Here is a 16,330-nt window from a genome sequence, read left to right on the forward strand (position 1 = left end):
CCAGACCATGGACAAAATCCGAAAATTTCAGGCCCGACCCGACCCGTCATTTCCCCAAGCCCGGTCCATGCCTAGGTCTAGTTGCTATGATATTTCGCACAATTTTTTTGAATAGTTATTTAGGGTTTAACATTAGAAACAAATACTAGTATAATAATAGACTTGTCTAAAATTAACAATAAATCGAAACATTGTAAAAATGGACATAAAACAATTAATTTCGAACAAAGGAAATGTATTCTCATATCTCTCTCGATTCTCACCTAGAGTTTCTTTCTCTCCGAGTGTATTAATCATACACCCAGGTGTATTATACACATGGTACACCCAAAGCTATAATTTTTGCTCATTAGTCATTTGTTCATATGAAACCTCCAAATCAGCATAGTGATAGCTCCACATGAACATATGAGAAAAAAATAACATTTGATGTACCATGATAAAGATTTTCTTTTTCTCCCCCTCCGTATTTATGTTCTTTTTGACTCTTTTCATTTTTCATTATTGCTCGAGAGTAATAGTTGCTCAAATTATACTCCTACTTTAAATCACAATCTTGAAATGAGTCATTCAACATGATTATGTCACAAATTTGTAAATTAATATTATTTTAAAAAATGTGTTTAATTTTTTAAGGTTACATATATCAATCCATTAAGGTTACATATAAATATTAAATACATTTTCTAAAATAGTATTAACTTAAAAATTTATGACATAATCATATGTAAGTGGATGTATTTATGCTTATTTATAGATTAATATTTCATTTTTAACTGTTGCATATATCATTTTCCTTTTACAACTTAAAGGTTACATATAAGCATTAAATATATTTTTTAAAATAATATTAGTTTTGGAGATTTATACCAAGTAGTATATGGCCGACTTATCAAAGATTTTCTTATAACTTGAGATCACTGGATTAAACCCTCATAATCATGTTTCTCCTAATCTAGATTAATATTTTCACAACTTCGTAGGTTTCAATCTCAAAGTGTCTTGCCTATGACAACGAGTGTCCAATAGGATATTTCTCTTTAAAGAAAACCGGAAAAAAACAATATGCAATAGAAGCGAGTGCACGAGCGTGTGCTCGCGCGCGTGTGTATATATATAGGGGGGGGGGGGGGCTTTATCATATCACATAGCAAGAAGATATATAAAGGATTTCATGTTGAAGACGGAATTTTTCTTGCTGTTATCAAGAAGATATATCCCCCCAAATGAAAAGAATGCACAATCACATCCAATTAGAGATAGTTAAACAAAATCCAAACAAAAATATTCACTTGTTGGGAAGCTGCCTAGAAAATTATACAAGTTCTTGGAAAGCTATTCATACCTAGAAACAGCAAGGCTCTACGCTTCTAAGTACTCACTTGCCAAGTGCTGCTCCCATTTGTAATCAATCAAAACAATAAGAGACGCCATGAAAAGCGCTTCAGTCCATCCTTCGTGAAATATGACTTGATAATCCTCGAAGTATTCACAAGTTGCCGCCACGACCTTCTTGCGATCAAACGCCACCGATCACAAGTTGAAATAACATTCCTCCCACCTAATGAGTTTATAAGATCAATCATACATCTGCACATGTAGAGCGTCAATTAACACCTAACTATCATGAGATATTTTTCATTTGTACTTCTCACTTGATGACATGACAGGATGTTCATCCTACAACCAGGTGAAGTTTTACACACTCTCACGTTCTCTACCATCTGCTTTGCGCATGATCATAAGGGTGATGGTAGAGAATGTGCAGGTGTAAAATCACACCCGAGTTTAGAAAGAAAATTGTAATGACATGATGTTAAGAGTCGATGGACAAATACACAAACAAACCAGAACAATTGCCCAAGAGTTGCACGGCCTCAACTTCACACTTCACATAATATGCACTCTCAAACATGAACAATGTAGCACGTAGATATCAAACCTATATCCCGAAGAAGAAAGAGGAAATAAAGTTCATACAAAAATACTGCAACCAAACCTCTAACTTATAATAGGTCACTGCCATCTTGCCCCCAAAAAAGCTGCAGAGGTGATATGTTACCAAGTGGCTAGTGTACCTATAACTAAGGCAACACTCTCAAGTCTCAAGGCCAAAATTGACTGAGGTCTGAGCCTATTTTTCGAAGTGGAACTGAGCCTGAAATAAGCGTAATCATTTACTTTTCCCTATCTAGCAGTTCGGTTTCCATGGGCAACAAAAAGTCCCCTATATATCAATGCAACAACATCAACAAACATCCTGGCCACAGAAACATAAAGTTATTGCATATGGCCCAAAGAATCAGAATTACTTGTTTACCATCCTCTCTTTCTTCTTCACTATAATATCTCCGCCCTCTTTGTTCCCAGACTCTCAAAATTCTTTTGATAATTGGCAGAGTTCCGTTTCCATTCAGAATTTAGGTATCTTTGACAGAATGTGATACAGACAAAAATAGTCTTTGCTTCACAAACTTTACGCTACTTCTTTACTTAGTGTTACCTTTAGGCAGATGTGGAGCCCGGTTCAGAAATTTTTCCATTGGCTTAATATTTTCTTGGGCTTTCGTTGCCCTAAATTTGAAGGACATGTTCCCCATTTGTCTCCTGGGAAACTTCATGCAGCTTTATTAAAGGTCAGATTGTTCTAAGCCTGGGTTGGCATCCACGTTGACTATTGATGGCCGAATTTCAAAAGCCTATCATCTTCACAGTAAATGGTTGTTGTTCACCCTGTTAACCCTCCACTGGCACAACAGAGGCTGGCATGTTAGCATATTCCATATTTCCATCCATTAGGACTAATATATGTATCTGGAATTCCAAGAATGAAGTGGACATACTACCTCAAGCAAAGATTATTTAGTTCCAGCAGAACCCTACTTCCCAGTTCCCATAATCCAATTCAATCCCATCAAGGCAAAACAACAAGAAGATTTAAATTTAACCACCAAAAAACTCCCAACAGAAGAAAGATTTGACTATCGCCAGAAGAATGTAACTGAGCACACCCAGACGTACTACTTTATTCAATATCTGCCTAATCAGATTGATCAAACCTAATCCTACTTGAAATCTAGAATGGAGATGTGAAGCCAATGATGATCCAAGATGGCCAAATGAGAGTATCAATACAAGGTCATCCAAGATAATGTCAAGACCAGAATTACTAGCACCACGTGCCCATATGTACTAGAACATCTAAGACCAAAACATGACTAACCATCGGAAACCCCGACTAATTAGAAAGGAGATTCTATCACTAACAGTCTGCAGCTAACATCTCTAGTATTCACAGTAAATCAGTCTTAGCCCAACAAAAATCCAAGTGCGGTCAGAAAACCCCTGATCGACCTTAAGCTATCAAAAGATCAGGGAGAAACAAGAAAATCAATAAACAACAGGACTTTATAAGCAAAACCAGATCTAAGGTTCTCCTTCAAACCCAGACTGCTCATCTCAAATCTAGTGGGACATGATCTTCCCTAGATTCAAAATCACTCCCTTGTTCTCTAACTGTAAGTGCAAATCATAAGCGAAAAGAAAACTAAAGAGAAGCTTTTAGACTAGGAGTCTAGGACCACAATACAAGATCTCCCATCATGATGTCTGTGGATGTAAAGATAAGATCATCATTAGTGACAAGCAAAAAGGAAGGGCTCATATCACAAGCTCATTCTGGTTAGCATAAGGGTAACATATCTGATATCTCAGGGTAGACAAGAATGCCAAAATCATCAAGCTACTTAGCCTATTTGCTATCAACTCGTTAGGTGCAGGTATTCAACAAAAAATGAACTCTCCACACCAAAGCGACGATAAATCCAAGGAAACCCCGTTCAGAGTTCAGACCATGCAAATCAAGGATAAACAGCAAAAGAACACAGCATTAAGTTTCTTCTTCCTGGGTGGGAAAGACAACATTGTAATATTGATATTCCATTACTAGTCACTAATAAAAAGGAAAGTGAGAAGATAAAGTAGACAGCTGAAATATGTAATCTCACATGCCAATTATTGGCATATTCTAATTAGAAGAACAAAAGAACTAGAAGATCAAGAATCAAAAACACCTATTGGAGCAGCCATATAACTGCACCGATTATAACAAGCAATATGGGGATTTAAAAAGGATAGGTGGTAACTAAAAAGAAAATTAAAACAATAACAATAAAATATAAATGCAAAGTATCTTGATGAGATCATATGTATTACAAAAGTCATCAGCTTACTTGGACGAAAGCGGGCAATAGGAATTTCCCGAAGTTCACGTTTTATGCATAAATATTCACCAAGCAATGCCATAGTAGCAAGTCCAGCTATATTAACAAGCCACCATGTGAACGTCGAAGGCCATCCACCGTATACCACACAAATGAAGAGATGGATGATGTACAGAGTTGCAGAGAAATCTAAACACTTTTTTGCCCTCTCAACCAGATAAAGCAAGTAACCAGCTCTGGTCAAACATAAAATTTCACATATTAGATCATTAAAGCATTTACGAAGACATGACTCTTCTAGCTTTTTGTAACTCACCATTTCCTAACCAATACTCAACGAAGTCAAATCAAACTCTTTATCAAATTACGATGCATTCACTTCGGTAATATTGTAAAAAAATTCCAACAGAGATTTCTGAACCCAGCATACAAATTATTCTGCTCTCCTCCATACAGCATACACCACATCATTATCAATCAATGCAACACCTTAGATGTGCCTAACTCAACAAAAGTCCTTCATAAATTATCCCTAAACTTAGAATTAGGACAAAATATTGTGAAAAAACTTCAACAAAGTCTAACATAAACTTTCAAAGCCAAATTACAAATCATCTCCTCCAAACATCATACAACACTTCATTATCAACTAATGCAACACATAAAAAATGCTTGCCTCCACAAAAGTGCTTTCAGTCCATGAAGTAGTCCTAAAAGAAAACAACAAAACCTGGAAATCACCTTAGCATGGTTCTTATGCAACACATTATTAAGCCCAAACATTATCTCTCTTGAGTGGAGCAATCATTCAAAGGAACCAGCCTATCTCCTAGCATCATGTATCTTCAATAGTAATCCTAATTGAGACATTCTAAGAAAGCAAACAATAGAGGAGTCCAAGCTCAAAATTCATGTTAGCAATAGCCTACAACCTCCTCCTCCCAAAAATTTGTGTCATCCACTACTTTGTCTTGGTAACCACCCAAAATTAATTCAAAATGATAAACAAGTCGTCTCATCTCAAAATTTGGCTACTAAATGACGTAATTTAGTTCACCTTATTGGACCTGAACTTATCTAAATTGAACTTATTGGACATGAACTGGACTTATTAGACTTGATTGGACCTGATTCAACTTATTGGACATGATTGAAACTTATTGACCTGATTGGAACTTATTAGACCGTATTGGACCTGATTGAAACTTATTAGACCTGATTAACTTTTAGCAATTGGAACTTATTGGACCTTATTAGACCTGATTGGAACTTATTGCACCTGATTGGAACTTATTGGAACTTATTAGACCTGATTGGAAGTTATTGCCTTGATTGGACCTGATTGAAACTTATCTGAACTTATTAGACCTGATTGAAACTTATCTGAATTTATTGGACCTGATTGAAACTTATCTGAACTTATTGGACCTGAAACTTAATTTATTAAGGTGAAGAGAACGCACCCTTAGTGATTGTTTCACTGGGATACTGATGTATCTTCATCCTCCCTTAATTCATGAACAATATATATCCTTTCGTTAACTTTTGGGAACTAAAATTAAATAGCTTTTCCTTACTTTATACATTTAGTTTTCGGTTGCAATCTAGGAAAACTTCTAACTAGTGCTTAAGAACTATGCTCTCCTTCAAGAGCTTATCTAGTACTGGTACATGCCCTCCACTGAAACTCAACATTTCTAACAATCTCCTAACTATCAAAAGAGCCTTCCCTCTATCACATTAGACTTTACAGACTTCAACATCCTCATAATAGTGAACCCATCGAACCCCTACACATATGATTTCAATTGAGTGTTGACAAAAGGATGTGGAATCTATATATTCACAAAGCTACATTCCGGTAAGCAATGACCCTTGGCAGTAGGGAGACTTCAACATCCTCATAATAGTGGACCCATCGAACCCCTACACATATGATTTCAATTAAGTGTTGACATAAGGATGTGGAATCTATATATTCACAAAGCTACATTCCGGTAAGCAATGACCCTTGGCAGTAGGGAGACTTCAACATCCTCATAATAGTGAACCCATCGAACCCCTACACATATGATTTCAATTAAGTGTTGACATAAGGATGTGGAATCTATATATTCACAAAGCTACATTCAGGTAAGCAATGACCCTCGGCAGTAGGGACACTGCAATCGAACTTCCTCCAACTTTTGAACAAAACAATCCAACTTTGGGAACACATTATCGTCGCTTTCTACCAACACACACAACTACTCATTAAACAGAAACACATCAAACGCCATAACCAAGCACCCAACCCTCTACAATCATTTCTTATGATCTGTACTGCAACTTTGTTTTATTTTAGGAAAAAGTTAATTATTCAATTAGTTTATCACAACCTTCTCTGATGACTAATAATCCAAGCAACAAAAGTCTTTCCTCAAATCACATAACTCTAACAACAACCTAATACATAAAACAAGAGGTCTCATAAAACATTAAGAAATTATGACAGCATACCTACTTCACAAAACATTATAGAATTATGACAGCATCGATAATAAGGAAAGATTAACAAAATCCTAGCACATCAAATGATCGAATAAACGATGGCAATGACACACCACCTATTTACTCTACCTACCTCACTTATCACAAAACCTTCCTCAACCAATTCCCTATCACTACCTAACTAATCACAACTCGCCAACATGAACCATCATTAAGCACCTAATCAAAGCGATCAATATTCATCCTGAATCCCTCTTTATTCCGGCGTAACATTACGAAATCAATTCAACTCAATCAACAACATAAAGCATCATAAAGAAGCTACCTCCTTACCCTTAAATTAGATCATACTCAATCTAACAACAAAACCTACCAAACTAAAAACTACAAAAAAAACTAACCGAAACAATTAAAGGACATATTCAAAGAAAAAAGAAGCTTACCCAGCAAGGGAAGTGAGGAGAAATGAAGCAATGACACAAGAACCAGTGACAGTAGAGGCGGTTACAGCGGCGAAATCAAAGAAATAAAAGAGACTCATTCTGGAAACCCTAGTTCCGACTAAAAGGGCAAAAATTAATCCAAGTGTTACGTAATATAAACATTGCAAACAAACAATTTGAGCGACGATTAGACATGGGTCCCACACTACTGCTCCATAGAACATGACTATTTTCTCTCTCTCCTATTATTTTCGATGAAATTCGCCGGAATTTTGATTCCGACGGGTTGAACAAGGTTGTAAATTAATTAGGGTTATGTGAACCCATGAATTTGATTTGGGGTTTTTTTTTGTTTGATGAAAAATGATTATGATGAATTTGATGTGAAGAAATAGAAAGATTTTGGGTAAGAAAAGAATGATTTGATGATGTTTTCGAGTGATCTGGAATTTGATAATTTAGGTGAAATTTGAGGATTTTTTTTTTTTTTGAGAGTTTTTTTTGGAGTAAAAAAAAAAAAATGAGTAAGAAACACACAGAAAAATAACGGCAATAACCAGTTGGAATGGTTATTATTTTATTAAGAGACCGCATAGCGCAGTGGATTAGCGCGTTTGACTTCGGATCAAAAGGTCGTGGGTTCGACTCCCACTGTGGTCGACTTTTTTGTTTTCAAAAATTAAAAGTAAAAAACGATAACAAACCAATCTGTAATTTTAGAAAAGATTTTCAATTTTTTTTTTTTAAAGACAAATTTCATTAATTGAAGGCCAAACGGCATTACAATAGGTATTTTAGAAAAGATTTTCAAATGTTTTTTTTTTGGAAGAGAAATTTCATTAATTGAAGGTCAAACGGCATCTACAATAGGTATTAAAGTAAAACAAGATACAATTAAACAAGACTAAATCAAATTCGTCTTCGAAGAAACTACATTGAAGTCGACCACAGTGGGTTCGACTCCCACTGTGGTCGACTTTTTTGTTTTCAAAAATTAAAAGTAAAAAACGATAACAAACCAATCTGTAATTTTAGAAAAGATTTTCAATTTTTTTTTTTTAAAGACAAATTTCATTAATTGAAGGCCAAACGGCATTACAATAGGTATTTTAGAAAAGATTTTCAAATGTTTTTTTTTGGAAGAGAAATTTCATTAATTGAAGGCAAAACGGCATCTACAATAGGTATTAAAGTAAAACAAGATACAATTAAACAAGACTAAATCAAATTCGTCTTCGAAGAAACTACATTGAAGTCGACCACAGTGGGTTCGACTCCCACTGTGGTCGACTTTTTTGTTTTCAAAAATTAAAAGTAAAAAACGATAACAAACCAATCTGTAATTTTAGAAAAGATTTTCAATTTTTTTTTTAAAGAGAAATTTCATTAATTGAAGGCCAAACGACATCTACAATAGGTATTTTAGAAAAGATTTTCAAATTTTTTTTTTTTTGGAAGAGAAATTTCATTAATTGAAGGCCAAACGGCATCTACAATAGGTATTAAAGTAAAACAAGATACAATTAAACAAGACTAAATCAAATTCGTCTTCGAAGAAACTACATTGAACCAGATCGAACAATACAGCACAACCCTAGATTTTCAAATATTTTTTTTTTGAAAGAGAAATTTCATTAATTGACGGCCAAACGACATCTTCAATAGGTATTAAAGTAAAACAAGATTAAATCAAATTCGTCTTCGAAGAAACTACAATGAACCAGATCGAACAATACAACACAACCCTCTTGTATTTGCTGAATCAAGCAACTATTGATGAGGAAGTCTATCATTCTGATATAGTTTGGGAAAAACATTCTTGATCGAATCAGGTTGACCGCATTCGAGATTCCAATACCTTCATGTTGAGTCTCGAATTTCAACCAATGAGAATAATTTCTCATACCTGAAAACAAAAGAACCATACTCACAACTCCCATAAGGGAGAAGGAGATTTCCAAAACAGAAACTAAAAACCCCATAACAGGGTTTGAGAAAATCTCATAAAGAGAGACTAATTTATTGAACAAAACAAGAAAATGAATTAAAAACTGGAAATAAAAGGGTAAAAGGGGCTTACCATGGATGAAAACATTCATGACATCCCCTAATTGATAAAGAAGGGGTAGAGGAGGCTAGGGTTTGAGAGAGAGAAAAAGAGAGAGGAGGCTAGGGTTTTTTTGTTGTTAGCACGTTGCAATAGAAAAGATTTTCAAATAGAAGTAAAGGTTGGAAAGTTTTTTTTTGGGTGTAGAGATTCTACATTTCCATAACAATTTGACATCAATAGCATTCAATTGACCATAAAGAAAAATTGTATTTTTATGTGCGCGTCTTTTAATATAATTTTTTGAATTTAAATATCTTTCATTATCTATTAGTTAAATTATAACGATTGAATATTCATGATGTATTAATTGAGACGAATCAAACAAAACCTTACATAATTATATTTTTTCTTATAAATTGAAAAAATTCGAAAAAATTCCCTATAAATATGAATAGTGCCAAAATTTCAGGTGAGAAAGATTAAAAAAAAAAAAACAGAAAAAAATATTTTTTCTCCTAACAAACAAATAAAACAAAAGCACTTGACATTATCCGTGGTAATTGTCATAAATTCATGATTCATGAATGGTCCTTCCACCGATCAATATAATGTAGTATAGTCTTAGTCATGAAACCTATTAGCCTTGTTAGTTGTTGTAAAGCTAACTCCAGTTACTCCACCAAATGCATATATCATCATACAACAAATTTGTTTGTGTAACTTGTACTCCTCTCTTCTTAGATGCTTTTCACTAGTTGTAGCACAGAATCAAGAAGAATATAAAAGTTAGTAAAACTTAAGTCTCTTTTTAATGTTGGATAAGTGGTGGAAATTTGTATAAAGAGTATCACTTTGGATAATAATTTTAGATTAGTAACTAAACTAATTCATTATTTGCTAATGAAATACATAACATAATTACGAAACTTAACAACTTGACTTTAAGCTGAAAATGATATATACTTTATCTATTTCTTTATAGGTCTTATCAAGCACAACAGACAATTTTTTTCAACATCATAAAGAGGAGTGATACGGTTATTAAGTGTTAATCCCTCCGTCTTCTTTTGTTGTTCCTACTTGGAATTTTTCTGTGAGAAGAAATTGGTTAAAATAAGAAGAGCTTTCGACCGTGCATCACATCGATCTACAGCTAGCGTAGAACGATAGAATCATCTGAAGATTAGACGTCCGAGAAAAAAGGAGAGCTTCAAGCAGAGGACTAGAGGGTATTTAACTCAACTTTCAGCATCAGGATACACAAGAGAACATGGGAAGAATGTCTATTGATCTTGACAAAAAGGATTTACATACATCCGTATCCAATAACTCAGCTTTACATGGCAATGGCATTAACAATATTACAGAAGCCGTAGAAAGTACAGGCTCAAGTTACGAAAGAATCAATTATAAGTACTCACCTAGGTGAATAAGTTACCCGAGAGTTCCTCCTCGGGTACTTGTTCTTTTCTTCCGCGTTGTCTTCTTTGCAGGTGCTGCAGTTGTATTAAGAACAGGCTCAGCTTCTCTCTCAGGTTCGTTGTCAGAAACCTCCTGAGGTTTAGTTTCTTCCTCAGATTCACTGTTAACAACAGGCTTCTTTTCTTTCATAGGTTCACTGTTAACTTCAGTTTTTAAGGAGTTTACTTGAGCCCTCAAGCGTAAGATTTCACCTTTTGCAGAAGCTAAATCCTCCTCCATTTGTCTGACTATTTTCTGCAAGTTCTCCCTTTCGGTACCCAGCCTCATTATAACACTCTGGGCATCTTCGAGGTTTTCGCTGGCAGTTTGGGCAATTTTCTTTTCATTTTCAAGAGAACTATTGAGAAATTCTTTCTCCTCCTCGAGTGTAGAAATTTGGGAGTTAGACACCTCAATATCTTTAGCAAGCATCAATGCTTGTCGATTCATCTCATCAAGGGATCTAGCAGTTTCGTTGAGATTGGTCTCAAGAGATGTTCTTGCCTCCTTGTCCTTCCCAATTTGTTTTTCCAAGGTTTGTACTTCATTAGTTAAGGAAGCAACCATCTTCTTTTCTTCTTTCAAATCATTAGTAGCACTTTCAGCCTTATTATATGCTTCAACCAATTCCTTCTGTAGGCTGTCACAATTTGTTGATGTAGCTGTCAAATCCTTGGACACAATTTCGAGCTCCTTTTTAGTTCTATTCAAAGCTTCCTTCACCAGACTTAACTCCCCAGCTAGCGTTTCTGAATGTAACGTTGCCTCATTTAAGCTTTTCTGAAATGAATCTCTTGCTTTTGAAAACTCTGCCTGAACTTTCGAGAGTTCAGCCTCAAGCTCTGAAGACAAATTTCTGGACTCTTTTAATTGCTTATTTAGATCAGATGCTTCCTCTTTGGATAACTCAAGAGCGTCTTTTGTCAGTTCGACCTCCTGTTTCAAACTTCGCACACTATTGACCTCTTCATCGAGCATTTTTTGGAACTTGTCCCTATCTTGGGTGAGATCAGATATCTCATCCTGCTTAGCACTAACTTCGCTCACAGCCTGCTCGTACTTTTCTTTCAATTCGCGTAGTTCATTCTCTCTTTCCTCCAGAATTTTTCTATCACTGGCTTCCTTTTTCTCAGATAATGATCTGAAACCATCATACTCATGCTCTAGCGTGCTAAGCTTCAATTTAAAATTGTCTCGCTCAACTGTCAAAGAATCAAAAGTAACATTTAAATCTTCCAACATTGAATTTTTCTGCTCTAGATCACTTCGAAGCTTCGAGAGCTCTCCATTCAGATTCACAATCTCTAATTCAAGAGCATCCACTTCATCCCGAGATTGCTCATAGGAAGAGTTCAACCGTGTTAGATCAGAATCCTTCTGTGCGAGGGAAGAGCTAAGATTTTGTATAGTTTCCTCTTTCTCTTTTACTTCTGAACTCAACAGGTTTGTTCTTTCTTGTAAAACTGCAATTGAGCTATCCTTCTCCTTCACTTTCTCTTCCAATGAATTTTTTTCTTTCCCAGCCTTTTCAAGTTTCATATCAAGATCTTCAATGTTGATTTGAAGTTGTTCGATTTTCTGTTTTTCAGCTTGTAGCTCTCGTCCAAGGCCAGTTATTGTGTTGTTGGCTGATTCTAAGCGATTCACCAAAGACAACTGTTCTTCCTTTCCTTTGTTGAGTAGCTTTTTCTGTTCTTCCTGTTGGTATGATAGTTTTGACTCAAAATTTTTCTCCAAGGAAACAATCGCAGCATCTTTTTGCTTCAGTTGGTAGTTGAGCTGCAATTTGAAGACAACTGTGAGAAAGTGAAACTAACTTACCAAGAGATGCAACATTGCATCAGCGAAATATTTACCCAAAAGATAATTTCAGTACCAAATATTTGTCAGCTTTATGTATGACATGAATTTGAAAGAAGACATCAGGAAATTGTATGAGAAAGTCTAAACGTAAACACGAGGACAACTATATGGGGAAAATCGAAAAAGTAACTATGACGTACAAAGAAAGGATGTCTTACTGAGTAAATATACAAATGCAAGTAGACAATTGATTGAGAGAGAGAGAGAAGAAATATTAACCTAAAAGAACTGAAGGTACCCTTTCTGATATCTAAACTCAGTAAGAAGACATGGCATAGAAGATGGCTTACAGATTCTATCATCTCTTCTGATGTTGCCTTGTCCTTTTGGGCCAAAGAATAGAGAGCAGCAAGCACACCTGAGCTGAGAAGTCCTATTGCATTCAATAGAGATAGAAAGGAATTTGGTGGAGGGCGCGTTTGCTGCCAAAAAAAATTAATTAATTTTAGCAAACATCTAATTGCACCAAGACAGACAGATAGCTCACTGATTGCAGTATCTCATCACAAAGCAAAAGATGGATAAGCAAACCTCGTCGTTTTGTTTTTCTTCTCCCCTTCCTTCTTCATTTTCTGCAATGATAGATGAAGTTATAGAAGCACATAACAAACAGAAGTCAAAGGAAACTGGGGTTAGCACTCAGGGTTACATAATGAGAAACCACGATAAGAATCTGCACAAACAACTTTTCCCCAAGAGTCTGTTCGTCTGTTGCATATGAAAGAACTACTAGGTGGTATTAGGAACCTTGATGAGCAATATGGAGTGTCCAAGATAATTTAGACCCAGAGCCCTCCAAGATGTTTCCAGAAACTTGGAGTCCTGATGACACTCTCATTCATAGATTGTAAAAAAGGAAGAATCTAGAAGCAACTAGCATTTAGCAAACAGCATCAGACATTAGAATACATCAAGCTTTCAAATGCACAATGAGAAATAAAACAAGGGAAGCCCTAAGCGCTAGATGATCTATATAAAATTTTATTTTGACAGATGTGCTCGGATGATGCTATAGAACATGACAGCATAACTGTACTAACATAAGAGGGAAGATGCTCTAAGAAGACAAGAGCAGAGTTTATGGCAGAACAAAATTGACATGTCATACAGCTGACTCAAGTAAATATGAGTTCAGGATCTGCAAGCATATTGAGATCACCCTTCTTCTGAAACTTTTATGTGGTTTGTCACTCATGAAGCCACCATTAGAACGAAATTAAACTCTTCTGCAAAGCTCTGTTATTCGCATTGTACCAACGCCAGTTTGGAAACCAAACAGACCCCAAGTGGACATGATAATCCAATAGCATAAAAAAACCTTCACCATAGAAGACATTGTCTTTTGTCTTCTGCCTCCCATGGCTTTAAATAACTTCTAAAGAGAAAGGAATATTTTGTTCCTCCAACTACTTGACGACCTCATCCTAATTTTATTTAAAAAGAACAAGGGACAGAACAGCAAGATTAGGACGCAAATGAACAGCTCAAAGTAGCCTCGAACGTGCAAACGAATAGGAAATAGCTGCAATATTGGGAAAATAGACCATAACTAACCTAATTACATTAAATCATCGATCCAATTCTGTACTTAATGATCACTGTTCCTTCAAGAGAGACTGGAAAAGGTAGACAGCTTTACTAAGTTCCTATAATATACTTCATCCGTGTTTTTTTCACTTGCAACATTTCCCATTTTTAGGAATTTGCATATTACTTGCAATGTTGACATTTTTGGTCATATGTTCTCTCCGCTCTCTTGTAGCACATGGGGTCCTTGTTTTTATCTCTATCTCTCTCCTCTCCTTAATTCTTGTGTCATGTTTCAATGTTGCAAGTAAAAAAAACGGGGGAAATATAAGCCGACGAGAGATAATTCATTCAATCCCAGAATCCATTTAGTCATCTTCTTTTATGGTAAGTTACAGTACCCATAGAATGCGAACGAATCATCATGAGTATGACTCTTAACTTCCATAGTTCCATACATGAAAGCAAAAGTTTTCCCCTTCACCTTTGGCAGCTTTACTTTCTACCTGCTATAGCATTTACTTGAATTTAACAGAATCTCATATCCATAATGCTTTCCGTATTTTCTTACCCTTTCTCCTCCTTACCTCATCTCCTCCATCGACAGCAAGTACATATCGTGTTCTCTAACCGTTGATAAAGAACAATAAGGAGAGGGGACAGGGATACAGATAACGTGAAAAAACATGTCCGCCTCAGTAACTCAAACGCCTCATTTCCACCTCAAAAAGAATTCCTGTCCGTTCATAACAACATTTGTATATGGCACGTCATTTGAAAACTTTAGATTCAGCCAATTAACAAAATTATATCCAGCAACAGACTGATTGGCTAAGTCACTGCCTTCTGTTCTTCGGTTTTCCCGACAGTCAAATTGGCAACTTGCATATATAACCATTCGCCACCACCAAAACCTCTCTCAATGTATTCTGAAGTCTGAACACCATCATTAAAGGGGACTATAACTACATTTGAAAGTTTGTCCTGTATGTTGATCCTTCATAAGCATCACATTTCTGTCAATAGATCACCTACCCAATCATTGACCAACCCCCCCTTAGGATTTCCAATAGCATAGAAAAGTCAAGGAGCTAACAATTAATATCCAAGATTTATGAACTCTGAAAATCCCACCCCACAAATCCCCAATCTCCTACAAAATTCTAGGCCCAATCATGTTATCACACTGAACTCTTGTGCCTCAAAACATTACCGAAAAGTGAAAACAACCCCAACTTATCATACAAACAGTAAGAAATGAAACAGCAGCTAAGCAAATATATATACTTTAAGAGGGTCTAAATACAACAACAAAATGTCAAATTTAAAGCTTGAAGTCTCTAGAAAATAAAGTACTGAGGAACCATTTCATTCAAAAACCCAGAAAAATTACAGCATTTTCAGGGAAAACAATCAACACCCAACTCATCAAATTGAAAAACAATCAACACCCACCACATCAAATTGGAAAACAATCAACACCCAACTCATCAAATTGGAAAACAATCAACACCCAACTTATCAAATTGGAAAACAATCAACACCCGACTCATCAAATTGGAAAATAATCAACATCCAACTCATTAAATCTACATTATTTTCTATATCAAATAAAAAAACAACAACCTACAAATACAAAGAGAGTAAAAAAAAATTACCAGCGGCAAGAACTTCGGTTTTCCAAGGCAAAAGGGGGAAAACTGAAATGCCCAGAATCATAAAAGCTCTCCTATTGCAAGAATCAACCTCTTGTGGGGTCACTTGATGATGCAAGGAAGCCATTGGAGCTCTGCAAATTCTGCTGTTTTTTCTTTTAAGTTCTGCATTTCTATGGTAGAAGAAAAGTGGAGGAGAAGAGAGGGGAAGAGAAGAAGAGGAAGAAGGAGGAGGAGAGAGAAAATGATGGAGGGGAGAGTGCAGAAAGTAAGAACTCCCCATCGTTGAGGAGGACTGAGGAGTTGAAGAGTGTAAAAATGGCGGAAGTTGGATATTGTTGGTAAGTCAGATTTTCTTAGATAAAAGAAGAGCTCAGAGTTTGACACCTTGGTTGATTCTTTCTATCTCTAAATTTCATTCTTTTCTTGCTGTGTTAATAGTTTGTAGGTTTGTACAGATTTGTCTGATTACCACTGAGGTACAATCACCAAGGATGTATTGGCCCAATGGTTAACATGTTGTGAACGTTAGATCATAGATTTGAATTCCGCTCATATGGATCAAAAAAAAAACTGAGGTACAATCGCTATGCCAGAATTTGGGGGAAATTAATGAAT

The 16,330-nt window shown here is 35.7% G+C and overlaps 2 protein-coding genes and 1 non-coding gene across 3 annotated transcripts; 1 reads left to right on the forward strand and 2 right to left on the reverse strand.

Annotated features, from left to right (window-relative positions):
* Window positions 1-1,143: 1,143 nt before the first annotated feature.
* On the reverse strand, window positions 1,144-7,651 carry LOC104904656 (uncharacterized). The gene is made up of 3 exons (XM_010692982.4): window positions 7,157-7,651; window positions 4,233-4,459; window positions 1,144-1,590 (listed from the first exon to the last, which is right to left on the reverse strand). The coding sequence occupies exons 1-3, from the start codon at window positions 7,378-7,380 to the stop codon at window positions 1,583-1,585; spliced, it is 459 nt and encodes a 152-aa protein (XP_010691284.1). The 5' UTR covers window positions 7,381-7,651; the 3' UTR covers window positions 1,144-1,582.
* Window positions 7,652-7,742: 91 nt separating this feature from the next.
* On the forward strand, window positions 7,743-7,816 carry TRNAR-UCG (transfer RNA arginine (anticodon UCG)). Its single transcript has one exon. It is a non-coding gene; the product is annotated as a tRNA-Arg (tRNA).
* A 2,647-nt stretch (window positions 7,817-10,463) lies between these two features.
* Window positions 10,464-16,137, reverse strand: LOC104904657 (MAR-binding filament-like protein 1-1). The gene is made up of 4 exons (XM_010692983.4): window positions 15,716-16,137; window positions 13,062-13,102; window positions 12,821-12,952; window positions 10,464-12,446 (listed from the first exon to the last, which is right to left on the reverse strand). Exons 1-4 carry the CDS (start codon window positions 15,993-15,995, stop codon window positions 10,641-10,643), a joined length of 2,259 nt encoding a protein of 752 aa, XP_010691285.1. The 5' UTR covers window positions 15,996-16,137; the 3' UTR covers window positions 10,464-10,640.
* Between the last annotated feature and the right edge of the window lie 193 nt (window positions 16,138-16,330).

Source organism: Beta vulgaris, chromosome 9, assembly GCF_026745355.1.
Source record: "Beta vulgaris subsp. vulgaris cultivar EL10 chromosome 9, EL10.2, whole genome shotgun sequence".
Taxonomy (NCBI): Eukaryota; Viridiplantae; Streptophyta; class Magnoliopsida; order Caryophyllales; family Amaranthaceae; genus Beta; species Beta vulgaris.

Bases quoted from the DNA above. Each gene is read 5' to 3' on its own strand.
- LOC104904656 (XM_010692982.4), bottom strand. From the start codon at position 7,380: ATGTTCTATGGAGCAGTAGTGTGGGACCCATGTCTAATCGTCGCTCAA. The intron at 4,460-7,156 runs GTAAGCTTCTTT...ATGTTTGACCAG, and splicing joins CTCCTCACTTCCCTTGCTGG to AGCTGGTTACTTGCTTTATC.
- LOC104904657 (XM_010692983.4), bottom strand. From the start codon at position 15,995: ATGGGGAGTTCTTACTTTCTGCACTCTCCCCTCCATCATTTTCTCTCT. The intron at 13,103-15,715 runs GTAATTTTTTTT...CTATCATTGCAG, and splicing joins AACCGAAGTTCTTGCCGCTG to AAAATGAAGAAGGAAGGGGA. The intron at 12,447-12,820 runs GTAAGCCATCTT...TTCAAATTGCAG, and splicing joins CAGAAGAGATGATAGAATCT to CTCAACTACCAACTGAAGCA.